The 27132-nt window shown below is 41.1% G+C and overlaps 1 protein-coding gene and 1 long non-coding RNA gene across 9 annotated transcripts in view; one reads left to right on the forward strand and one right to left on the reverse strand.

Annotated features, from left to right (window-relative positions):
• Positions 1–1572: 1572 nt before the first annotated feature.
• Positions 1573–27132, reverse strand: part of TTC3 (tetratricopeptide repeat domain 3) — a 127030-nt gene continuing 101470 nt past the window's right edge. For 7 of the 8 annotated variants that reach the window (XM_049627860.1, XM_049627859.1, XM_049627858.1 and 4 more), the window contains 11 exons: positions 23706–23845; positions 19816–19884; positions 18299–18395; positions 16805–16905; positions 13791–13881; positions 13259–13360; positions 10254–10615; positions 8357–8483; positions 8050–8184; positions 4299–4391; positions 1573–3125 (listed from right to left, as the gene is read on the reverse strand). In XM_049627860.1, coding sequence (XP_049483817.1) covers positions 3060–3125; positions 4299–4391; positions 8050–8184; positions 8357–8483; positions 10254–10615; positions 13259–13360; positions 13791–13881; positions 16805–16905; positions 18299–18395; positions 19816–19884; positions 23706–23845 — 1383 coding nt within the window. In that variant the 3' untranslated portion in view covers positions 1573–3059. Of the gene's footprint in view, positions 3126–4298; positions 6876–8049; positions 8185–8356; positions 8484–10253; positions 10616–13258; positions 13361–13790; positions 13882–16804; positions 16906–18298; positions 18396–19815; positions 19885–23705; positions 23846–27132 lie in introns of those variants that run through there. The other variant, XM_049627861.1, reaches the window with a different exon arrangement.
• Positions 7151–10467, forward strand: LOC125920742 (uncharacterized). Its single transcript, XR_007457177.1, has 3 exons — positions 7151–7272; positions 8381–8430; positions 10382–10467. It is a non-coding gene; the product is annotated as an uncharacterized LOC125920742 (long non-coding RNA).

Consider the following 27132-nt stretch of genomic DNA (forward strand, 5'->3'; position numbering starts at 1 on the left):
TCTTATACAGGACCACCAAACTCTTTCCTTGGGCAATCTCCAGGACCTAATCTTAGTAACAGTTACTAATTTCCTTTTGTCAAGTATTTATGTGCTAGGCACCTTGCTAAACACTTTACAAGAATATTATTTTTTAATAAAATTTATTTATTTATTTATTTATTTATTTATTTAGAGAATCAGAACAGGGGAGAGGCAGAGAGAGAGGGAGAGAGTGAAATTCAAGTAGACTCCACACAGTCTGCACAGAGCCCAACATGGGGATCAATCTCACGAGCCATGAAGATTACGATCTGAGCCAAAATCAAGAGTCAGAAACTCAACTGACTGTGCCACCCAGGTGCCCTACAAGAATATCATTAATCTATATACCTACTTCTTCAAAGCCCTTCTTGCCACCAGAAATCACACACTTACTATCTCTTCAGCTGGAGGACAAATTTCATAGAGTCCTGCTCTCTTGTTCACCGCTGTATCAAAACATCTAGCCCAGTGCTTAAGGTATATGGCTACATGAAGGCGGATGGCTCCTTTCAGACCATGGCAGAGTGAAGGAGAACATTAAAATGGGATCAGACATGACTGATCAATTGTTTTCATAGCTATTCTTTTAATATAGTTTGATTAAAGTTTAGAATACCTAAATGTATTTCCTATTTCTTTTACAAAGGATCGTAGTGATGCTCTTGGTCCTTTTTCTGACAGACTTTACCACCTGCTTTTTATCAGTCTCATGTAATAAGAGGAGTTTCCTCATGTACCTCACGTAGTAAGTACTAAGTACCTCGTGTGATAAGAGGAGTTTCCACCTTTGCTACTGTCTCTTCTACCTGTTTCCTTTAATCCATTTCTCCAGAGAGGGTCATCAGATTTAAAAACTACCTAAAATAAAATAGTTCCATTACTCCCGTGTTGTAGTGTGACCACTCTGCCCACCTACCTCCAGTCTTAGAAATTACCTTAGAAAACATAGTAACATTTGCATTGCTGGGGCACCATTTCAGTTTTATATTAGATTACCCAATATTTATAGCATAGACGAAGCTGCTCAGCAGGGAAAAGAATGGAAGCTCTTAGGAACAGTCATTGCTTTAAGTTACATTTTATTTTTAATTAAATGCTATCAGATTAAAAACACATAGTGGTATTTCCTCAATCACCCCTTAGTGCTCACCAGAATTCTCCAACAGAGACCTTACTGCTTGGCCTTAGTAGTCCATGAATCCACAAGCGCCTCAAGGGAAAACGGATACTGAGGATTGTAATGAGAGATCGACTTGCACATTCTTATTCGTATTCACATGAAAAGCCTTACATTAGCTAAACAGTAAATTCTATCATCTGTGTATAAACCTTCCATTCACAAATTAAATAGCCAATCTTGTGAAACTGAGTTTAGCAACCTTTATGTAGGCACAGAGGCTCATAATTTCCTAAGATCCTTGGTTAGACTCTGGACATATCATGGCTCTTCTTTTCCAACCAAAGATAACATTTGTATGTGCCTTGAGTTTTCTAGTAGAATCCTTTTAAAAAATTGACAAACGATGGACAAGCATGACAGTAAACTGATGTTATTTTAGAATGCTCTTTATTTTGAAACTTACAACAGGACATGGGTAAGGCATGTTCACAAGTATCTGTTTGATGTACAAAACGCATGTTCTCACCCTCTAGCTGCTCTTCCTTGCCTTTGTACCTGCTGCTACATACTGGTCCCTACATATCTTCCTATCTACCGTTCTCAGTTATTAAGGACATGCAGACGATGTTTCAGGGACCCACAAAGAGAATCTGCTTCAAAATACAGAGTGAGTGTCAGTGGACTAAGTCACCACGACATCAAAACTCACAGGGAACCAAGGCTGAAGAAGGTGATGAAATCAGCTCACGAACTTGGGACTGTGAGCTTCCAGGGGAACAAAGAACACAATGAAAAACATTTTTTGACGTCTGAGAGAAATGGAATGTATCTACAATTCGTGGTTCTGCATTTACCACTGTTTATAAGTCACTAAAGCTATCTAATATTTTAACAGATTCTAATGTAGAGTTTTGTTCTCACACCACAGTACAAGAGCGCATGCATTACTCCACACAAATGTCACACATGGAGCGAGCAAAACACGGACGCCTCAGGACTGTCTACTTACACAAGTATCTCTCTGTGGTGGTGGGACAGGGAGGGGAATGACGGGGACTACTTCCCCATAGTGCCCGCTATGCATCAGACAGAGACACCCAAACACCTGTCATCACGAAGAAGGACAAATGCTGCTCCTAAGAGTAAGGTATGGAAAGAAGAAGCTCCAAGTGTAGGGTTGGGGGATGAACACGTAGCCTCAATTTTCAGGGCAAAAAAAGTCTTGGCTGACACTAATAAGAAAGTGTTTGTAACCAATTTTCAAAAATCAAATTATACCTTTAGGTGATGAAAACTAAGTCCTTTATAAATCTACCAGGGATATAAAATAATGAAATGGAAAAGCAAAATCACATGGTGTTTCCATGAAAAGGAGATTTAAATCTTTTGGTTTAAATCAGCCGATATGTTACCATTTACTATAGATTATTAAAATGTGTTTGCTTACGCCCATTTAAGTGCAGAATTTCTGAGGAAAAATGTAGGCATTTTATAAGGAATACTGACTCGTAAAAATTTTAACTGGGGGCACTTTAACAGGTCAGAATACTTACAATTCAAGTACTGCTTTGAGGTGCTCACAACACTTTCCAAAAGAAGCCTTCAGTCTCAGAGAGTACCTCTGTAAGCAGCCCCAACAATTTAGGAATGTGGTTACACATACTTTTATTAGCCACTATTTGCTATTATCAAAGTGTTTAATAAGAGCAAGGAAATTACTATCAACTATATTAAAGATTTCCATTTACCAGCGCTGTGACACACAGTGCAAAGGATCTCCAAATGTTTGCCTTTTATACCAGAAGTAATATATCGTTATTCTCCCAATTCAACAAACCAGTAAATGACTCTTCAGTGAACTGTGACTACCTACAAAAGCAGACTGGCCTCTTCCAGAAGGTGCCGGCTACTTTTCTTACAGGAGATCCTGATCAAGGCAGGCCGGGCAAGTGCTCTGCCCTTTCAGCCACTGCTTAAAGCACTGAAAATGAGAAAACAAAATCAGTCAGTGCCTTTAGGGGCACGTGGAGCCTGAGCTCTCCTGTGCTGCTCAAAGGACATGGTTAACTTCACTTCTAATTCTGATGGGGCCTGGAGCTCCCAACACTGAGGAACACAGAAGCCTACTCAAGCTAGGAGTGTGCCCCAAGCCTCAGGAACAAATAATCTCCCCTCAGGATCTGACCCATGCACTCTGGGCCTCCAACCTGACCTCAGGGGGACGGCCTTGCCCCTCGCCCCTCCACTTGCCCCACACTCCAGCTTCAGCCTTGGCATGTCAGTGCCCTGAGTTCCAGAGGTTGGCATTTTCTTGGCCCTGGGACTCACTCACCTAATAGTTAACCGATCCTCTCCTGCCTGGTCTTGGACCTTGTACACCCCACCAGCCTGCATACTGCAGCCTCGACTGGAGCCTGTCTACCCACTGTGGTCCCAAGTTGCTCGTGGACGGTGTGTTGCTGCTACCAAGCTGGGTGTGTGTGTTAAGTCTGGAAGTGCAGGCACAACACCCCTATACCTGCAGGAGACAGGCCATGCAAGAGACTACAAGCTGTCTTGACCCCACCTAGTGAATATATTGTATTTATCCCTTTTCTGAAGGGATTAATAAACAGACATGGCAGAGACCTGATCTGTTCCAGCCAGCAGCAGGGGTGCAGAATGAATGCTCACAGCAACCAAGATAACTACCTATAGATCCTGGAAGGGTACAAGCCAGAATCTCCTAGAATCAGGCACAATGGATCCAGTTAAACTTAGCTTTTCTCCTCTAAAATGTCAAACTTCCTATACTGCACGAAACTGACAAACTCTTGCACTGTGCACCTATTCAGTCATATATATAAGAAGCTACCTTCCAAGAAACTAGTATTATTTTGAATTTCAGCACCAACCAAGTTGATTGATGGAGCCGACTAGGATTGTTCTCCTCCACCCATGATGTGATGGATGGAAAGGACAGTGTGCACACCCCAGGCCTCTCTCCCTCGCCACAGCAGCAATTTTTGGAAAGGGAGACAAGGAACACTGGCTTATAAAGAAAGTGCTTTGAAACCCCAAGAAGTATTGACACCTAGAAAAAAAAGTTCCCTTTTATTTTCAAAATACTTCATAGTCAAAATTCAAGAGGAGGATGGCCGAAGAGAATTCTTACCCCTTTGTGAAACTTGTGCCCACATTTTAGTACACGCACATTTTTGGATTTGAATACCTCATGGCATATTTCACAGGAAGCTGCACCCGGTGCCTGTGGGAACAAACGTATTCCAATAATAAAGAATAACTAAATTCCTTTTTACTCTATGAGCTCTTCCTACAGCGTGATAATGGTTTCAGGAATAGAACTAAGTGATTCATCACTTACACATAACTCCCTGTGCTCATCCCAACAAAGTGCCTCCTTAATGCTCATCACCATTTAGCCCATCCCCACACCCAATACCCCACCAGTAGCCTTCAGTTGGGAACAACTCATTTTTCAACAGCGTTTAAGAAAAAATATAGACGGGGTGGTGTCTGGGTGGTTCGGTCAGTTAAGTGTCCAACTTCGGCTCAGGTCACGATCTCACAGTTCGTCAGTTCAAGCCCCATGTCGGGCTCTGCGCTGACAGCGAGGAGCCTGCTTTGGATTCTCAGCGTCCCTCTCTCTCTGCCACTCCCTTGCGCACATGCAGATGCGCGTGCTTTCTCTCTCTCAAAGATAAACGTTAAAAAAAGAAAAACAAAGACATACAAAAGAAAAAATATACTTCTGAAGTTCTAATTTTCTCAGAGAAAAAAATATTTTATACGGTTGATAGATTCCCAGGAAATTACTACAAATTTCTAATTATCCCACCTCACACCTAAACTATGGTATGAACACTATAAACCAATCATTCATCTAATTATCTAACAGCTGGAGATACAAACGTAAATGATGATCCACACCATGGACTCCTGTGGGGCTGACTGAAATCACTGAAGTCCACGATCCCTGACACAAAAAGCTGGTCACGACTAACATCTGAATAAAAGCAAGTTACAAAACAGTACATATCATATAATCACATACTTAATTTTTTAAAAATAAAGAGAATGGGTGTAGAGAGAGATACCCAGGAAAGAGGCTGGAAAGATACAGAATGTGGACAAATGGTTACTTTTCGTCCAGCGAGATTTAACTTTTTTTCCTATTTTCTAAAGTTTCTATGAATGTAGATTACGTGTGCAAATCAAAACAAAACAATCTGATGGCTCATTCAGCAAACACCAAGGTCAGGGATTGTGTGGGGCGAGAGGGCGCAGAGTTGAATGGGAGAGTCTCCAGCAGGGGCACACAGTCTGGTGAGCACAGACGGCATTTTCTGTGACAGCAGAGCCCGAGAGGCACCCGGGACACCAGGCACAAGTTCTCCATACGACTCACAGCACCTACCCACACTGCACCAGTATTTTCCACTCCTCTTCCCCTCTAAACTCTGAGCACCCTGATGGCAGGAAGGAGCCTCATTCATCTACAACCTTAGCAACTGACAAGGAACCTGGCCCCAAACGGATTCTCCACCAACTGTCAGGCAAGTGCACGGAAGCAGCCCTGGCAGTGGGATTAAGGTCAGGGACGCAGAGGGGGGCAAAAGGCTCTGAAGACCCTGAACTGCTGAATGGGGTTTTCTGTCTCTCCTCTGACACTGACCGGGCAGATGCAGCAGAATGAGGTGTTCTAGCTCCTCTCTGTGGCCCCTGATGGGAGGGTCAGGGAAGCAACAGAGGGGTCAGTCCCGGGGAAAGGAATGGTAAGGCCTCTGCAGAGCTCAGAGCTAGATTTGGCTCAAAAAACCCACAGTTAACTTGACTATTTCCTAGCATGGAAAGATCGCTACAATACATTTCTAAGTGAGAAAAAAAAAAAAAAAAAAGACACAAAAAGTATGACTAAATCCACACATACACACACATACAAAAGAGTTTAGAAATACCAACCTCATAATAGTGGTTACCTTAGAGACTGGATTTTGGGAGGCTTTAAATGCTTTTTATTTGTGTTTCCTACTATTAACACATATTGGTTTTGTAATTTAAAAACATAAAGCAAACTACTTTTAATCCTTAAAAAACTACCCACGGATGATCAAACTAAGTCCCAGTTTGAATATATTTTTTTCTTGTAAGTCAACTTTTACAACTTTATTACTATCAACAGCAACTGTGAAGCAGAAAGCCATCTCTCTGCAGAAGGTGACTGCCGTCTGTCTGGGGGTGGGGCTGTCCGTGAAGATGCTCTGAGGACCTGGTTGGAGGACCACACAGCCTGTGGCCAGTCAGGGACAGCCTGGGGAGAGGGAGGCACTCCAGCCAGGCCTTGCAGGAATGTTCTGCATGCTCATAAACTTTCTCATTGGAGTTAGACACTCTGGGAACTGAGTGTATGAGGTCTGGAAAATCTCCAACGAATAGTGGAAAATGAAAATGTACGGGAGGAATAAAAACAAGTTCACAAAAAGATTCACTGCTTAGTTCGTCAGCAAACTAGTACTCTGTCCAATCATGCATCACTGACTCCACTACGGGGCCAAAATCTATTGCAATTTTGATTTCATCTAAATTCTGATACCACAGTTGGACAAAAGGGAAAAAACATGCTTTGCATCAGAATTCAATCTGGAGCCCGTGGCCTTGAGCCACGGAGGTGATGGCGTCTCTTTCAACCACACGTTTGGTCCCTGGTACGCAGTCCCGGTGTCGGCTGGGTCTGTGTGGTGAGGATTAGGGAATTAAATGCTGCACACCCAGATCAAATGAGGGAATGCTGGCAAGCTGCCCGAATCATCTGTGCCTCAGTTTCCTCATTACAAAGACAATTACAATGTCTTCTCAATTGAGATCATCGATGCCACAGTACTTTATAAAAAGATCTATATAAATGTAACATTCTAGAACATTTATTGTTCTAAAAGAACAATAAACATTTAAAATCTGTGTATCAAATTAAAGGCAAGTTCAGCCCATTCCAGTGTCCTACCCACCCACACCCCCTCCAGGCACTCAAGGGGAGAGGGAAGGGAAGCAGCCAGACCCTCCTGGACACACAGCTTGACCCTGGTAATTCTAATGTAGCACTTCATCCAGACAGCAACTTCAACAAGCAGGTAAGAGCTAAGCTCACAGTGTTACTAAGTGACAAAACCAAGTCTGTGTGATTCCAAAGCCCGTGGTGACACGGCATAAAATGATTCAAAAATCATTTTCCCGAATTACTCAAAATATCACATGTGATATAAAAAATTAACTTGTACTTGACTGTCTGAAGGCCCAGTTTTCACAATGTGGCTGGAACTTTCTTGGGGTAGGCGCTTCTCCCAACAGGAGCCCCAGGTTCCCATAAAAGCAGAGATGGCCTTACTGGTCACAGACTGTCCTAATGGGAAACTCAAGTACATCTAAATTTGGTTTCTAATTTTTTTTTTCAGTAGGCTCCACGCCCAACGTGGAGCTCAAACTCATGACCTTGAGATCAAGAGTCACACACTCCCCTGACTGAGCCAGCCAGGCATCCCAGGTTTCTAATTTTAAGATCAAATAAATTAGGTCTAGAAATGAAGAGAATGGGGCTAAAATTGTTAAATTTTGTCTCCCTCTTCTTCTTCATTAAAAAAAGAAACTGAGGGGCGCCTCGGTGGCTCAGTCGGTTGGGCGTCCGACTTCAGCTCAGGTCATGACCTCACAGTCTATGAGTTCGAGCCCCGCATCGGGCTCTGGGCTGACAGCTCAGAGCCTGGAGCCTGTTTCGGATTCTGTGTCTCCCTCTCTCTCTGACCCTCCCCTGCTCATGCTCTCTCTCTGTCTCAAAAATAAATAATGTTAAAAAAAAAACAAAACAAAAAAACCCCAAAAAAACACAAACTGACCACACATACAATACTCACAGGGATATCTTCTGCCTTCTGTCCCTTGGTTTTGGGCAACGGTCCAGCAGTCAGGGAGGATGGGCCCTGGGAGGCAGTGGTCACAGTAGCAGCAGAGCTGGGCTCAGACAACCTCTTGTCCTTTCCTGAAGTTGGCTGCAGAGATAATGCGGGGGAGTGAAGCAAGTTCAGTAATCCAAAAGCTTGCCCGTCTTCTGTCTTTATTGAAGTGTTCTCCACATTTTGGCTGGATGCATTTTTTTTTTTTATAAATTCTTATTTTATAAATAAAGTGGACCATTTTATTGTATCTGAATGAAACACTGACCTTTTTCTTTTTCTGTTCATCTAGAATGTGTTCTGTCACTCTTTGGACAATTTCATCAATACTCAATCCTGACAGTGAGTTCTTGTTCTTGTTTCGCACTTTTTTAATAAAACCAGCAAGCTCAGTGCTAAAAAGAGAAAGTGGACACAAATGACAAGAGAAACTCAAGGTTTTCTACTGTAAAGAAATACTGTGTGCCGATATTAACAGCTAAAAGAAACAAACCAAATACATACAAACAAAATAAATTTGTAAATAATAGCAACGGTATATAAAAGCAGGGGAATCACTCTTTCCAAGCAGTTATGAAAATTCCGGTATTTCTAACTATTTATTTAACTAGAATGTCAAAGTAACAGTGTATCACTAGATCTACTTGAGATACCCATCTCTACCTAGAAACCTGACTTCCTACAGCCTGGGTATATTGTAGCTTTATGCTAAATCACTGACTGAGCAGACAACATTGGTTCTGACTTGAAATCAACAAAATCTCTTTCTACCCAAGAGGAAATTAGATTTGCTGACTGCCTTCTTTAAAAAAATCTGACAAGGTTTTCCAAGCCTGAATTTTTCACAAGTAGCAGTAGATGGAATTAAACCATTAATCAACAGGAACTTGTTATTTGTAGCACTAATCCCTCAAATGTTTTAACTTTCAGAAAATTAGGATGCATTTCTACTTGGTGGTGTAAACGCTCCCAAATTTAGTCAGGATTGCAAACAATTTATTTCTAAGGTACTTTGGCTAATTACAACTTGAGTATTTTTACAATTGGCATGGGAACTGCTATTGAGAGAACTTAAAATGTTTCTCAAACTTAGGCAGGGCTAAATATGCCCATGTGCATATACCTGTTTTCAAATAAGAAGGGCTCTGCCAACAGATGCAAAACATTAATTCTGCTCAATCATAATTTAACCACTACTTTGCTTCAACTGTGTAATTTCAAAACCTGTAACTAATATCAAAGACAGAAATAACATGGAACAGGGCACAGAGGGTCATCCAGGGATGTGCATTCCTCTTTTCCTAGCTGTATCCCAGAGACACTGCCTTTCCTTCTCTCCTGGCTGAGACAAGGAATACTTCTCCTCCTTCATACCAACCCAGACAGCAAGGCCAGAGGCTGGAGGTGGAAACACTGGCTGAGATAAAGCAGTGCTCCCCACCCTCAGAGGACCCTCTGTAACACACCCACAACCCTGATTCACTATCAGATTACATCTAGTCTTTCGGACCTCACACCTCTAACAAATCAGAGGTGTCGAGCAAGGTCTAAGTTGCTGCCACTTTCCTGGCTATGTGGTATTTCTTTGCCTAAATGATATAAAACTAGTGTTTTGCAGTTTTTTGTTTTTGTTTTTTAATGTTTATTTTGAGAGAGTGAGAGAAAAGACAGCAGGGGAGGGGCAGAGAGAAAGGGTGACAGAGAATCCCAAGCAGGCTCTGCAGCTGTCAGCACAGAGCCCGACATGAGGCTTGGACTCACGAACCGTGAGACCATGACCTGAGCTGAAACCAAGAGTCGGATGCTTAAGCAACTGAGCCACCCAGGTGCTTCTACAGTTTTATTTTCATTTAGGGGTTCCATAACTAGGACTAGAGCATGTTAATGATCTCATCAAAATCTAAGCAAATTGCCCTGGGTTCTGATGAGTATGGAGTAACCAGTGTTCAGTGTTTTCAATCTAGATATGTGCATCAAAAGGTTGGTTTGAAAATGCTCACCTCCATGTTTACAAAAAAGGGAAGAAATGTAGCACCTGTCTTTTTGAATAAAACGATTATGGAGTTGTTTCCACCTCAGCCCTTAACTGGCCAAAATGTTATCTGATCAGGAAACCTCAGTTCATTAAGATATCTAACAGAGTCACAGACAATTTACAGCCGTACCTGTTGTAACATGGGAATACCACTGACAGGTGCTCAATAATACTATTGAACGGCTTTTTTGGAGACTGGCTTGACCGAGTAGCACGTCCTGGTAGTTTCTGATCAGCCACAAGGCTTTGTTTTGACAGAGTTTCCTGGCCCGTGCTCTCACACTCTGGCAGCTGGGTGACTCCAGGCTGACAGGAGAGCGATCCCGACAATGGAGGAGAGGAAGCCCCCACTGGGCCATCGCTGGTGGAGACCAGACTTGAATCCTTGGGACCTGTTGTTTGGTTTCCAGTCCCACGATTTGCAGAAGTGCTGGCAGCGGCAGTTCCGTGATCGTCATGGCTTGAAGACTCGGGAAGTAATTTAGGAGGAATCTGGGAAGAACACACCACAGTCGTTGGATCACTAAGAGAAACATCTGTGGACAAACACTGACGAATAAGCACGACTATAATAAACCTGGGTGCTCAAGTGCATGGGGAACTTGACTCCAATGAATTAAATGTTTTTGTTTTTAAAAAACTGCTGGTCGCCTTCACTTTAAAATGAGCTTCTCTGGGCTCTGCACTGCTGGCCTCCCTCTCCCTCTCTGGAGCTCCTTCTCAGCTCTCCCTGCAGTGCTTACACCTGTTTGTGCCTTAATGTGGACGCTCAGCTCCTTATGCTGTCGGGGGAGGGGGGTGCATCTCCAGCCCCTGCTACACCCTCTCCCCAGGACATTTCACACTCTCTTATGCCTCAGAGACTACGCGCTAGGTACTAATAATGCCTGCTTTTTACAAGATCCTAGTCTAGAATATTTGCCTGAGATCCAAACCTGCAAATTCAAACTCCCTTATTAGGCAAATCCACTGGGTGATTCCAAGGACACTTAAACTCAGTGTCTCCAAAAGCAGGCTCAGCTCGGTCTCTGACCCTGCTCTCCCTCCAACCCCACAAGCACTCTCTGATCCATGACATGGCCGGTGACAGTGAGCCCCTCTGCCACTTCATACTGCGGGAAAGCTGACAGCCATCAGGAACAGCGCCAAGTCGTCCCCTTACTTGAAACCTGCATTGGGTTCTTAGTGACCTCAGGAAAAGTCAAACTGCTGAACACACCTTACAGAACAAAGTTCCCTTCGTTCTGGCCCTTGGGTACTTTTATAATATTTCTCACCAAAGCCCCCCTCTGTCATACTAAACTTCTTTTATATCCATGAAAGAAGTGTTCCCTATTTTCCTAGCCTCCAAATATGCTGTTTCTTCCATTTGAACACTCTGACCCTCCAAATATCACACCATCCACCCCTCCTCAAACACACACCCATGTCCTCCTTTTGCCTGGTTAATTCCTATTCCAGATCTCTGACTCACTGAGACCTCCAACAGGGAATCTTCTGCTGAGGTCTGGACCTCTTCGTTAGGTTAGTGCCTCCTAATTTATGCTGCTATAGCATTTTATGCTCCTATGAAAAACCTTGGCACACTTTACTTGTAATTATGGGCTTAACATCTCTCTTTTCCCAAACCCGTATGTCCTTTGAGGGAAGAGACTGCATCCAATCTTCATCACCACTAAATACCCAATGAATGAATGGGGGAGAAATGACACACAAAGTTAATGGTTTTTAGGGTAATATTTATTTACTCAAGTGCCTGGCACCCTACAAGTTCCCAAGGTTTTGGGTATTAAAATTTTTTTGTGTGTTTATAAAATTACATAAGCTAGAACTAAAAGTTAGTAGTGAATATGCTGTTGAGATCTCACATTTTTTCCCTTCCATGTCTGCCATGAAAGCTTGGAAACACTATAAATGATACGTGAGCTTTAATTCTACATAAAACTCTACTTCTTACTCAGTTCAATGGAGAAAAAAATGTTTTTCTATGGAGAGAAGAAACTTTGGAACTCAATAGAATATTTTACTCAGTTCAAGGTGGCTGACTTTTAACATTTTAAACACAGTTTTGGCAGACGAAACCACAAGTTGAATGCTTACTGTGCAAAGTACTGGCAAGCCAAAGCCTTTCGAGATCAGGCTCCTGTGTGCAGGGAGCCTGTCACCTCAGTTAAGGAGACTGAGCGCATGTGACAGAAGGGCTACGGGGTGAGGGGCAAATGAGGGCCGCCTTGACCAGGCTTTCAGGTACAGACACAATGCCAAGAGTGAGGCTAGTGCTCCAGGCTGGAGTACAGTTTAGGCAAAGGTCTAGCAGTAGCAGGAAGGTGCAAATCAGGAGCTAAGGAAAATAGTCTCCTTACAGCAGACTACTTCACAAACAGGTTTTAATGTTGTGCCAAAATATTCTGAAACCACCTCTAATCAACTCTTGAATAGAGTCCTTCTTTAAATTCTTACAGTCTGATCTCCTTTGGGCTTCAGCCATTTTAGTATTGGCTGAGTGTCTGCTCTGTGTCTAAAGAAGCAGTATGCACCCCAGAAGACAATAAAGTGATACCTGGTATAGCCATTTTTAAAGTCCACAATATCAAATTCATGTTTTTCTTTACTGTGCTGCATAGTTTAAAATATAAAGGCAGGTTTGGCAGTCACTATTATTCAAAAGATTTTTTAGCAAATGCCTCAAAATAGCAGTAAACTATGACAGACCTAACCAACAAAACCTTTGTATGTCTCTGTGTTTGATGAGGACACAGATCTGAATTTTGGTCTTATGCCCACAAGTATCCAGGAATAAGACTAACTCTGAGGTGGTGTCAGTAGAGAGAGCTGGTCTAAACCACAGGCACCTGCTCCTCTTAGATTATTCGTTCAAATGCAGAGAACATGCCAGCATCCAGAAAAGAAAGCAGATGTACCAGCCCTGTGTTCACTTCAGTCCTGTCCTTAGACACTGATGTAGAAAGACTCCTCTTCCATTTATGTAAGAATGTTTACTATCCAGCTTGAAATGTTAACCAGTAGCACCAATAATGAAAACATTAAGGCAATCTCCCAGAATACAAACAATAAAAAATTACTTGGGCCCAAATAAGGAAGAAACTGTGGTGACAGAAGCTGTGACAGACTTACTGTGCTACAGACAGGAAGTGAAAGGTCAGGAATCTGCACTCTAGAAAGTTCACTGAGCCGAGAGCCATTTTTAATTGCTTGAATTTGTTCTTCAAATTGAGACTGTAGGTAGAAGGAAAAGTGTTAAGTTTTTCTAATAAATTCCCAGGGGAATATCACAATTGTCAATTAATACTTTTTTCCTTACTATATATTTACAAATGGTCAACAATTTTCCAGGAAATATAACAGAGATGCAAGGTATCAGAACAATTATTTCTTGTAAGGAAAGAAACTCAAAATGAGACCTCATTAATCAGAATGTTCTAAAGCCTTATCAAATGGAACTTCTCTAATCTTATCAGTTAAGGGCAGAGTTTAAGACAGTTAATTAAGAAAACAGCATTACTTTCAGGAAAAACTCTTCTTAATAATTACAATAAAAAATATATATTATCTTTAACAGCTCAAAAAAGAAAGAGTTTCAATGACACTAGCCTCTCCTGAGAACTATAATCATCTAGGTTTTGACAGAAAATATTTTGTAACTTACCTTTGCTTTCTCAATTCCTTTTCCAACCTTACAAAGAAATGATTCCCATGAATGTACATCAGACTCCGTATCAGGATATGCTGCAGAATCACTGAAAAAGCAGAGAACCATGAAACCATTTAATGTTTACTTTAGAAATGTTTTAAAAGTTAAAAGCACTGAAGTGTAAATGACAACATTTAAACACGACAGAAAGATGTATTTCACATGACTACACACACACACACACCAAAACCTATTTTTAAATTATTTTATTTTATTTTACATTTATTTATTTTTGACAGACAGAGCACAAGTGGGGAGGAGCAGAGAGAGAAGGTGACAGAATCTGAAGCAGGCTCCAGGCTCTGAACTGTCAGCACAGAGCCTGCGGCGGAGTTTAAACTCATAAACAGTGAGATTATTACCTGAACCGAGTCGGATGCTTAACTGACTGAGCCACCCAAGCGCCCCTCCAAAACCTATTTTTAAAGAATTATGTATCTTACAGACTCACCACTAGAAACAATTTAGGAAATATTAATTGTTTAACCCAAACCCCTAAGCTGGTGGACAGAGAGCAAACATTCTCCTTAATTTTAATTTCTTTCCCTAAATTTGAAGATTTGACCATTTTTCACTTAACATCTTTGTGTTTAACATCAAAGGGTGTTTTTACACTAAAAGAAATTATAAGGCAGCCTGGAACACTTGAAACATTCCAACAAAACCCACATCGTTATTGTAAAATAAAGAGTAGGGCCTGACATACTGGTAAGTTATACCCCCACACCTTTACTGAAAGTGACAAACAAGCTTTCCAACTCCTAACTGGGAAGATCAGTAACACTATGAATTTGTGATTGTGTCAGCTCTCTTTACACATCTTTTTTTTTATTTATTAATTTTGAGAAAGAGAGTGAGAGTGAGCACACACACGTGAGTGGGGGAGGGGCAGAGAGAGAGGGAGAGAGAGAGAGAGAATGCCAAGCAGGATCTGTGCTGTTGATGGGGAGCCTGATGCGGGGCTCGATCTCACGAACCTTGAATATTTAAAAAAAAAAAAATTTTTTTTTAACGTTTATTTATTTTTGAGACAGAGAGAGACAGAGCATGAACAGGGGAGGGTCAGAGAGAGAGACGGAGACACAGAATCTGAAACAGGCTCCAGGCTCTGAGCTGTCAGCACAGAGCCCGACGTGGGGCTTGAACTCACGAACTGCGAGATCATGACCTGAGCCGAAGTCGGACGTTTAACCGACTGAGCCACCCAGGCGCCCCACAAACCTTGAATATTGACCTGAGCCGAAACCAAGAGCCAGACACTTAACTGACTGAGCATCCAGTTTTCTTTACACATCTTAAAGAAAACCCAGAACATTTCCTTTTACATCTTTACTCTTTTGCTATCCTTTGGTGGAATGGGAGAGTTAGCAGGGCATCCCTAAGAAAGAAGCTACGTGTCCTATGAGATTTAATAAGGAAGTCGACACTGTCAGATGACAGGAGGTCTGAGATCTCTGTTTCTCAGAGGCACCACAGTGCACGAGGTCAAACACTGGCCTTTCAGAGCCCCTGGGCCTCCACTTCAGCTGCACTAGTCTTATAACCCGAATCAGCGTCTTAGTTTTCCTCTCATTAGAAAGGTTTTCTCATGTGAAAAAAACTAAATCTTGAAAAATGAAGAAATAACAACTCATCCAAACTTTTTCCCGTGACCCACAGAACCTGTGGCTCAACACTGAGGGTTTGAAATGTAAGGCAAAAAGCACAGGGAAGGATGAAAACCCTGACTGTGGAATGATAAAAAGACCAGATGAAAAATAATCCCTTGTGTGAAAATCCACACAGAATAGTGCTAGAGACTAGACTGAGGAAGACCCTCTAGAATTCCCAGGTAAACCTTATTCCAAAATCAAAGCTAAACAAACAAAAACAGGTAAAGATTATGAGAGTTGAAAAAATGACCATAGGTGAGTATCTTCTGAAGTGACATTTCCATACTCTATCATTAAGACTGTTAAGTGATTGTTCTTACAGAAGGTAATTGTTTAAAAAGATGTGATCTTCACTCCAGAAATTTATTGCATGGAAATGATTAATAACGCGCATAAAAATGCGGCTACAAGGAAACTCACTGAAATGCAGCTTTTCTTAACAGAGTGTGCAAAGAACCCAACTATGCACCACCACAGTGGGGTTTAATAAATCATGACACATTTGTATGCTGGAATACTATCCAACTTTTCAAAATTAGGTTAAAGAAATGTCATTATTGATACGAAAGGAAGTTTCCTTTACATTACTTAGTAAAAAAAAAAAAAAAAAAAAAATATAAATAAAAATATATATTTTTTAAAAATTTTTTTTTTTAGATACTTAATGGTTTCTTCTAAAATACTAATTAGTTACACATTAATTAAGAATTATCGGGGCGCCTGGGTGGCTCAGTCGGTTAAGCGTCCGACTTCAGCTCAGGTCACGATCTCACGGTCCGTGAGTTCGAGCCCCGCGTCGGGCTCTGGGCTGATGGCTCAGAGCCTGGAGCCTGCCTCCGATTCTGTGTCTCCCTCTCTCTCTGCTCCTCCCCTGTTCATGCTCTGTCTCTCTCTGTCTCAAAAATAAATAAAAAAACGTTAAGAATTATGGATAATCAGGGAGTTTGGGTGGCTCAACAGGTTAAGCATCCGACTCGATTTTGGCTCAGGTCATGATCTCATGGTTCGTGGGACTAAACCCTACATCAGGCTCTGTGCTGACAGTGAGGAGCCTGCTTGGGGTTCTCTCTCTCCCTCTGTTCCTCCCCTACTCTGTCTCTCAAAAATAAATAAATAAACATTAAAAAAAGAATTACGGATAATCGTTATCAGTTTGGTTTGTATATTTTGATTTTTCTACAACTGAACATGTATTGATGTATAACTATTAAAAATAAAATGGTCCTGAATAATGTAATGACTTTTTTGTCAAATCAGCTCTAATGTGGATTTCCTACACAACATGCTGGGAAGCACACCCGTGACACCACACAGTACCTGCTCAGGAGCTTCAGGTACTTCAGATACGCTTCTGCTTGTGATTCCATGATCTGTAATTTGTACACTTCTGTCTCCTTCCAGTTTTCAAGCACAGATACCTACCATTAGATAACAATGAAGTATTTTCAAACAGTGAAACTGAAAACTATCTTAAGGTTGTGAAAACGTAAACATTCTAAGCCACTTTCAAGTTTCTCCTTAAATGACAGATGATGACAGAAGCACTAGAACTTGCTTATGTGGTAATTCACAAAAGTCAACATGAATTAATTCAAAGTTTTGGATTTGAAAACAGAATAACATAATGACGGGAAAATTATTTTACCTTACAGAGTACTTTTCTCAGATACTAAACTTTCCACATGGCTTACTGCTTAAGCCATGTACAAACACAGAGCCAGGTTCCCTGCATGTATATGCCTGATGAGCATTATCTGTGGTCCTGTCCCTGGTAAGCAGAGGGCCAGGGGCCTGCACAATGACCCCCCAGGCTGCACGCTATCAAATTTAAAGGCCTTAAAGAAGCTGTTCTCAGTATGAGCTTCAAAAGCCTCTGGGGAATGTTTTTTGGTTTTCCCACAAGCCTATGGGCCATTTTTGTAAGAGGCACTGCAAGAAATATAGAACTGCTTTCTTTTAATACAGGTGTCAGTAACCTTCACAGGGCCCGCCAGGCAGAAGGGTTGGCCAAATGGTGGTAAATGGGACCTGACCAAGCTCATAAATATACATGCAGGCATAGGACTCATAAAATATAGGCACTTGAGCTTTTCTTTCCCCATCCTTTCCTTAGAAGCAGCTGCAGAGTCAATATTTAATCAGAAGTCCCATGTCTGTGGACTATATAAGCTAAGTCTTTTTTTTTTTTTTTAATTTCCCAGAATAATCATAGATATATATATACCAACAAGTAGTATTTCTTCTCAATTGAGAAAACAAAGACAACCATGTTTTGGGAACTCAATAAAATACAACCAGAGGTCATTATTTTGATTTTTGTCTCAGTAGTATCTCAAATAGTATGTGGACATTGGTATATATTCTTCTGAGGAAAGAAGAGAGCATATTCTTTTTTTTTTTTTTTTTTTTTTTTGAGAGTATATTCTTAATGAGTGGATTATTTTCAAGTTCCTCTTCTAGTAGTGACTATTATGGTTGGCTACTTCATGGCACACCACTTGATTACAGATGATGAAGCCATTCTAAGGTACAGCATGGAAAACGACTGAATTATAAAAATAAGGAAAGCAGACTGCAAAATGTGGTGTTCACTTTGAGTACAGCTATGTAATATCATGTAAGCACAAGGGTAAAACATTAAAAAGTGACATGCATGGAAAAAAGTAGCTATTTCTGGGATGTAGGACTCTGGGTGAGAGGCTATCCGTCAGACTCCACACTTTTCAGCAATGTTGTTATGCCTCACATGCAGTTAAACACAAAGCAAACAATCTCGCCACATCTGTCCGTCACCAAGTGTCCCAGGCTCACCTCTGCAGCCACTGCTCTTTGAAGACTCTCTTCATAATTCTCTTTCCCTTTCTTCATGCACTCTTCTATTTTCATTTTCTCATTTGTAAATGTATCACTGCAAATGTTAATGAGAAAAAACTTCTTGAAAAAGAAAAAAACAGTGAGATAACTAAAGGCTTAAGCCAGGTTAGCTTTGAAATCATGACACAGAAAGACTCACATAACTTCTTAGTGTCTGACACACAGATTCACTCATATGTGCTTTTTGCACTTCACAAATGATCAAAGGAACATATAAAATTTAAAAGTTGAGTGTTTGGTGGAAATGCTGAGAAGCTGGTTCATCACTTTTACCAGGGCAGGTGGACTACAACGTATCTGGCTACAGAACATCCCTCATGCTTCCAGTCAGGAAATTCTATTTTGACACACATTATATGACAAAGAAATCAGCCAAAGGAAAAAAGTGATCTCTACAAAGTAATCACGGCAATATGTGTATAAGGGCTTAAAAAAAAAAAGGCCATGAATCATGATGCGAATGGAAATGTCTATGCGAAACAATATTCAACGAAAAATGCAGAACACAACTGCTTCACTAATGAATATATTGACTACCCGTAGGTAAAAACATTATATCCATTAACAAAGCTTAAAACTTTTTATAGGTTCATAATAAAAATCTGTCATCTTTAATAAACTTAAAATTGTAGAACAACCACCATAATAAAGTTGAGATTGTTATCTTAAGTAACACAAAAGAAAAGTTTTAAAAACACATTTTTAGGGGCGCCTGGGTGGCTCAGTTGGTTAAGCATCTGACCCTTGATTTTGGCTCAGGTCATGATCTTGTTGTCCATGAGACTGAACCCCACGTCGGGCTCAGTGCAGAGTGAGGAGCCTATTGGGACTTTCTTTCTCTTTCTCTCTCTCCCCCTCTCCCTATCCCCCATCCCAACTCAGGAGCACGTGTGTTCTCTGTTAAAATAAATAAATAAACTTGAAAAATAAAATCTTAAAAAAAAATCCACATTTTTAGTTTCAGGAGACTTCAAAGGAAAAGAACAGTTAATCAACAATAATAAATTCAGGATTAAAAAAAAAATTTTTTTAATTGTTTATTTTTTGAGAGACACAGAGCATGAGTGGGGGAGGGGCAGAGAGCAGGAGACAGAATCTGAAGCAGGCTCCAGGCTCTGAGCCATCAGCACACCCGACTCAAGGCTCGAACCCATGAACTGCTGAAGTAGGACACCTAACTGACTGAGCCACCCAGGCACCCCGAATAACATTCAGGATTTTTATACTGACAATGTAAAATAAAAGTAGTAGGAACGTCATAAAATAAAAATACTCAAAGAATAATTTTATTTAAACCTTAATTTAAAGAATAAAATAGAAACAGAAATAAAAGAGACACATAATTATTTAAAAGAAACAGACAAGCCACAATAGATTTAGAAGCCTAGTGTGCTGGTGCCTCTGGGTATTAAAAGTATAAGATAATAGTAAAAGCAAACATAAACTTAATTTGCCTGATTTCGAGGGACTGATCCAGAAGTAATTCATGTTCCTTATCCTTTCCATCATTTTTCTGGGTATATCTATGGAAGAAAATCACCAAATTTTAATTAATTTTCAAGGATATTTAAAAACACAATCCCACATAGTAAATTCTACTTACTTTGATGCAAACATTTCTTGATTTTGTAAACTTCTACATTTTGATTTAATTTCTATTATCTTCTAAATAGGCAAAGAATCTGGGTCATTTTCCTTTTACACCTAAAGGACAGAAATCTTGTCTTCACCCTAGGTCATATGCTTGCAGTGTAGACAACACCTTATCTCCGTTCACTTCAAGGAGCACTTCCAGGTGATTCCACATGACCCAGAGGAGTATCGGTGTTGTCTATCATCATCAGTATAACCAGTGGCTCTCATTCAAAATGAAAACAGCCTTCTCATCTTTAAAATAGGACTTACAGGGGTGCCTGGGTGGCTCATTTGATTAAACATCCGACTTGCCGTTTGGGTCAAGATCTTGTAGTTCATGAGTTTGAGCCCTGTGTCAGGCTCTGCGCTGACAGCTCAGAACCTGGAGTCTGCTGTGGATTGTGTGTCTCCCTCTCTCTCTGCCCCTCCCCCACTTGCCCGAGCTCTCTCTCTCTCAAAAAGAAATACAGTCTAGTTAACACACACACATATCCAGTCTAACACCCTGCAAAACGAAGTGTATATATCTTTCTAAAACTTTTTAATTTTTTAAAAATGTTTACTTCTGAGACAGAAACACTGCACGAGTACGAGAGGGGCAGAGAGACAGGGAGATACAGAATCTGAAGGAGGCTCCAGGCTCTGAGCTCAGCACAGAGACTGATGCAGGGCTCAAACTCATGAACTGTGAGATCATCACCTGAACTGAAGCTGGACACCCAACTGACTGAGCCAGGCACCCCGAATTTTTTTTTAAAGCTTATTTTTGAGAGAGAGAGAGAGAGAATGAATGAACAAGTGGGGGAGGGGCAGAGAGAGGGAGACAAAGAATCCAAAGCAGGCTTCAGGCTCTGAGGTGTCAGCACAGAGCCCAACACAGGGCTCAAACTCATGAACTGGGAGAACGTGACTTGAGGCAAAGTCAGAGGCTTAACCTACTGAACCACCCACGTGCCCCAACCAACTTGAATTAAAATAATGACTAAAAAGTATCCCAGCAAGATCAAATTTCAAGGGTGGGTGCTTGGGGAGGGGATCTGCATATGAAAAGACCTGAACTGGCATGCCAGAATGTAAACCCAAGGTATTTTGATTACAAAACCATTTTCTTTTTAAATTTTAAAACTTCCTGCAAAACAGGAAGTACAGTTGGCCCTTGAACAACACAAGTCTGAACTGTGTAGTGCATATATACAGATTTTTTTTTGATACAGTATAATACTAAAAATGTACTTTCTCTTCTTTCTTTTCACTTAAAGTTTATTTTCGAGAGACAGAGAGTGCAAGTGGGGGAGGGGCAGAGAGCAAGAGAATCCCAAGCAGGTTCTGAGCTGTCAGCTCAGAGCCCGATGTGGGGCCCAAACTCAAAAACTGTGAGATCATGACCTGAGCCAAAATCAAGAGTCTGATGCTTAACCAACTGAACCACCTAGGTGCCCCTTCCTTATGACTTTCTTAGTAAATTTGTTTTCTCTAGTTTACCAAGAATTATGGCATATAATACATATACAAAATATGTGTTAATTGTGTTATCAGTGAGGCTTCCAGTTAACAGTAGGCTATTAGTAGCTAAGTTTTGGAGGAGTCAAAAGTTACATGTTGGGGGTCAGCACCCCTAAACCCCCACATTGTTCTAGGGTCAACTGCTTAATTATACAATTATTCTCCTGCTCAGAGTTTTGCTTCAAAACTTAAGACTACATAAAACTTTTAATATAAAAAGAGGCTTTACTTTAAAATCCAGATATAAAATTTAGATTTATATCATTTACAAAGTGCAAAAAGCCAAGCACATAAAGAAGCCTGTAGCTTATCTTTAAACTGGGACAGAAAAAAGGAAAACATGTATTAATAAAGTGGAAAAAATTAATAAAAACTTTATTCCTCAACAGAAATGGATTTTTATGCTATAACACACAAAAAATTTTCTTATCATTATTAGCCTCGTTTATTTTGTCTAGCTTAACAGTAAATCTGAATTGAGCATACAAAAATCTATGTTAAATACAAATATTCCTGAATTTTTGAATAACTTAACTACTGACATGCTCAAATATTGAGAGGGATATGTGCCAAGACCCCCACTGGATGCCTGAAACCATGGACTGTAACAAACCCAGGTTTTTTCCTATATATACATACCTACGATAAAGTTCAAGTTATAAATTAGGCACAGTAAGAGATTAACAGCAATAACTAATAATAAATAAGAACAATTATACTGTAATGAATGTTATGTATGAGTGTGGTCTCTCTCTCAATGTATCTTATCTTACTACACTGTCCCCAGCCCTCCTTGATGATGTGAAATAACAAGATGCCTGTGTGATATGATGAGGTGAGGCGGGTGACACAGGCGGGTGACACAGCACTAGGCGACTACTGACCCTCCGACAATATGTCAGAAGGGGAATCATCTGAGCTTGACTGCTGCTGATCACAGGTAACTGAAACCGTGAAAAATGAACCTATGGATGGCGTGGGGGGTACTGTACAGAGCTTTGCAGACGTTATCATTTCCACACATGTGTTCTGATGGAACTACTCTGAGCCTACTCAAAATGACAAGACATAGGCGGTGTTTTATAGTTCATCATTCTTGGAAGGATTACCTAAAAACTGTCCAAATTTAATGCCAGCAAGACTCACGATGAAGTCGTCGATCCTATGGCATGGCAAATGGATGTCCCGAAAGGTAAGAATGGTAGTGTGGCCCCCGTGAACCATGCCTCCCCTTCTTTATGCCCTTAAATCTCCAGTAGGCCTGCCGCTTGCTTTTCACAACAGAATGTGGTGGAAGTAATGCTCTGATGGTTCTGAGCCTGAACCTTCAAGAGGCATGGCAGCTTCTGCTCCCGTACCCTTGGGAGCCCTTTGCCACCACATATGAAGCCTGGCTACCGTGTTGGAGACCACCTGGATAGACCATACCGATAAAAGTCACATGAAGAGGCTACATGGAAAGGGAGCAGCCGTGAAACTACACGGAGAGAAAAAGCCAGGACATCCCAGCATCCATCCCAGCTGAGCCCAGCCCCAGCCAATTCCCTGCCACGTGAAGACCAGCAGAACAGCCCAGCGGAACTCAGACCAGGTTCCAAGATCATGATCACATAAAATGGCTGTTAATGTAAGCCACCAAGTTTGAGTGTTTTGTTACACAGTGGTAGGTAACAATTAAGCTGAGGAATCATATGATATGTCACCAACTAGGGAAGAGAGGGGTTAGGAATGGATCACAGAGAATCTTAAACTTGGCCCATCTGACAACTGTATTACCTGTATGCATTACCAAATCCTTCATACCACAAGACCAAATTTTAGTAATTTAAAGGCTCAGGATGAAAGCAATTATAAATAATCATCACAGAATCTTAGTGCAGGAAAGAACCTTAGATCTAGACTAAGCCCCTCACTTTATAGACAAGGAAAAAATGGGGCAAAGGTAATGTTCACAGTAAGGGGTGGTGTCCCGACTAGAAGGAAGTCAGCTCTTTGCTCATTCATAGTCCCACTTGATTGGCAAACACGGTAGTTTTACGAAAAATTTCAGGTAAGTCCCCACAGAATGTTCTCTAAAATGAGATGAAAACAGTATTTAAATTTGTACTTTACCTGATACAGTCTGAAACTGAATATCAAAAATGCTAAAATAACAACAAAAAAGCCCCAATAATAAAAAATCATTGCCTTTCAATTGTTAACTTACGTTTCGTTGGCATTTAGAACCTTTTTCATTTTCTTCTTTAGTGCTTTTAGATTTTCTTGGATTTCTTTTTTCTCTTGTTGCCATTTTTTAATTTCCTTTTCCAAATCTTCAAGGAACCAATCTAATTCTGTCTTTGATATCTGAAAACATTTTTAGAAAGCACTTAAATAAACAGGAAGATTTACTTTAAAAAAAAAAAAAAAGCCCCAAAGACCAGAATTGTGGTGGTGCATTAGTTCAATCAGTAACTCCAGTTTAGCAGAGCACACTTAGGACCTGGGCTGAGCCTGGGATACAGAATCGTATGACACACAGCCTTGGGCCTCACTTGTCCTCACCGAATCAGGCTGGGGGGAGGCTGTCAAACAAAAAGGCACAGAGGCATGATAGACTATCTGGTATTTGGGAAGGGCTTCTTAAAAACAGTGATTTCTGATTTCTGTCTTTAAAGAGGAGATGCCATGTGGAGAGTAGATCCCAAACAGTAGGAATAGTGAGGCAGAAGGATAAAAGAGTAAGACACGTACAAATGAAAGCAAGAGGCACTACGTGGCTGGAGTACGAGGTGGACATATGGAAGGCAGGGCAGGGAGAATGGTACCCGAGATGACTTGGGTTCAAATTATAAAGGGGCTTGTGAGTAATGCTAAGGAGGGTGGACTTTAGCCGGTAGATAACACGGAGCCAGTGAAGACTCTTAAGCAAGGTAGTGAGATGAGTAGATTCTGGTTTTAGAAAAATAAGCGAAAGACGCAGAGATGGATTAAGAATGGGTAAGAGGGAAAAAAAAACAACCAAAAAAGAATAGGTAAGAGGCCATGTGAAAGTGGTAGACCAAATCAGTGGCCTTCATATTTTCTTGACTGTGACCCCAAACAACAGATACATTTTAATAACAATCCACACCGTATGTATATATGCACACACACACAAACTGAAAGAGAACTGCCCTTTCGGAGATGCTTTCTGATATTTTTAATCTATTCAATTATTGAAAACAATTCCAGTCACCACCATTAAACTGATTTCATAGCCCATTATTATAACCCTTAATGTTAAAAACTACGTTAGACGAAGGTAGAATTTCTTAAAAATTTCACTGTAATGGTCCAAGTGAGAGACAATAAGGATTATGGTAGGGATGATAAAAAGAAATAAATGAAATTTTAAAAGAAGAGGACAGATAAGACCATATGTCTAAGTGGGATATAAGACCTAAAGCAGAAGTTGTGACCTAAAGAAGAGTTACGGGCACCTGGGTGGCGCAGTTGGTTAAGTGGCCAACTTTGGCTCAGGCCACAATCTCAGAGTCTGTGAGTTCGAGCCCCACGTTGGGCTCTGTGCTGACAGCTCAGAGCCTGGAGCCTGATTGAGATTCTGTGTCTTCCTCTCTCTCTGCCCCTCCCTCACTCATGCTCTGTCTCTCTCTCAAAAATAAACATTTAAAAAAATTGAAAAAAAAAAATAAGTTGACAGAGTTAAAGATAGGTTTCTACCTTTGATGAACAGTTAAAAATCCCATTAACAAAAAAGAGCACAGAAGATGTACTAGGCTAGGAAGCATGAAAACAGACACATTAACCTAGATATGGATGTTTAAATAAATCTGTGAATAAATATGTGAGAACCCCATAATATTGACCCTGTAGTCATTTTTAAAAATTTTTACTTTTGAGTGAGAGAGAAAGAGGGAGTGCGAGTGAGCAGGGGAGAGGGATAGAGTGGGGGAGAGAGAGAATCTTAAGCAGGCTCCACACTCAGTGTGGAGTCTGACAGGGGGCTCGATCTCAGGACCCTGAGCTGGAAACTTAACCGACTGAGCCACCCAGGCACCCCAGGCCCTGCAGTCAGTTTGATGGGACAGAGCAGAAATTTCTAAGCGTTTGACAAAGACTAGAAATCAAAGGAATAAAAATACTGAATTCAAACAGCTTTTCAACATAACCATTTAGAAAGAAACAACATTCTTCTGAGTCTTATTTGTCTATACAACAGACGCTTCTATTCTAACAGGCTGTTCTAGCACAAGAACAGCACACAATCAAGTCAGGTATGCTTTGTTCCCCAAAACAGCCTTTCCCAATATGGGCAAGTCCCACCCTATTCCAAATCCGCTGACCAGTTGGTTGGTTGTAACCTGGAATGCATTTCCCCATGAAAAGCCATGTTAGAAATGTCAGTTAAATGTCCACCAGTTTGTTCCAGGATGCACCTGGTTATACTGTGAACTGGATGCAAGGAGGTCTACAGGGTTCAGAGGGCAAGTCCTCAGACCATGAGAGTCTATTTATAGAAGACACGGTCTTATCCTGGGTGCTGGGAGCAGAGACGTGGTGCAGGGAAGGCAAAGGGGAAAGTGCAGAATCTCCCCTGAAACCTGCTCGAAAGAGTCCTGTCTGTAGTAGCCTCCGCCTTCCTTCTGACATTCGTTCCATCCTCCAAGGACCCTTCTGCAACACCCTCAAGTTTCACTGGACCCCTGATTTAAGCGCCCCTGACAGAGGGTATGTCAGCCTCCTAAGCACATACTTCAAACACCCTTTCCTTTCCTTCAGGTCTCTCAGCACTCAGAGCCCCTCACCGCACTCGGGGATTCTGAAGAACCCCTTCAGCTCGCCTAGAAGTGTTCACACTTCACTCTCTAGCCTAAATGACTCTCACCTAGAGGCGGTCTACAAACATGCTTTTATCTGGCAAGTTCAATGGTTTCTCCTTGCTTTTTAATGTTTGTTTGTTTTTTTAATGTTTATTTATTTTTGAGAGAGAGAGAGAGAGAGCATGAGCAGGGGAGGGACAGAGAAAGGGAGACAGAGAATCTAAAGCAGGCTCCAGTCTCCTAACCATCAGCACAGAGCCTGACACAGGGCTCAAACTCACAAACTGTGAGATCGTGACTTGAGACGAAGTCGGATGCTTAACCGACTGAGCCACCCAGGTGCTCCCAGGCTTTACTTTTACAAATGCTTCACATCTATTATCAAACTTCATCTTTCCTAACAGCCTGTGGGTAGCCGAGCGGGCAAGGCTGACTTTTTTATGGATAAGAAAATGGGAGGCGGAAGGGGTGCCTGGGTGGCTCAGTCGGTTAAGCGTCCAATGGTTTGTGGGACTGAGCCCTGAGTCGGGCTCTGTGCTGGCCACATGGAACCTGCATGGGATTCTGTCTCCTTCTCTGCCCCTCCCCCGCATGCTCTCTCAAAATAAATAATAAAAAAGACAAAATAAAAAGAATGCTAAGTAGGTAAAGAAAACAAAATAAAAAGATAAAAACGGTAATACAGAACCAGAAGTGAGAGTAATATAAAAGTAAATGGCATGAGGCGTTAGCCATTCTTTAGAAAGAGCATTAAAACTTTTCTGGTAGACAAAATCCGAGGAAACAGAGTGAGCTATACCCACAAAATAAAAACAAGTTTGCTGCACAAAG

The sequence above is a fragment of the Panthera uncia genome, chromosome C2 (assembly GCF_023721935.1).
Source record: "Panthera uncia isolate 11264 chromosome C2, Puncia_PCG_1.0, whole genome shotgun sequence".
Taxonomy (NCBI): Eukaryota; Metazoa; Chordata; class Mammalia; order Carnivora; family Felidae; genus Panthera; species Panthera uncia.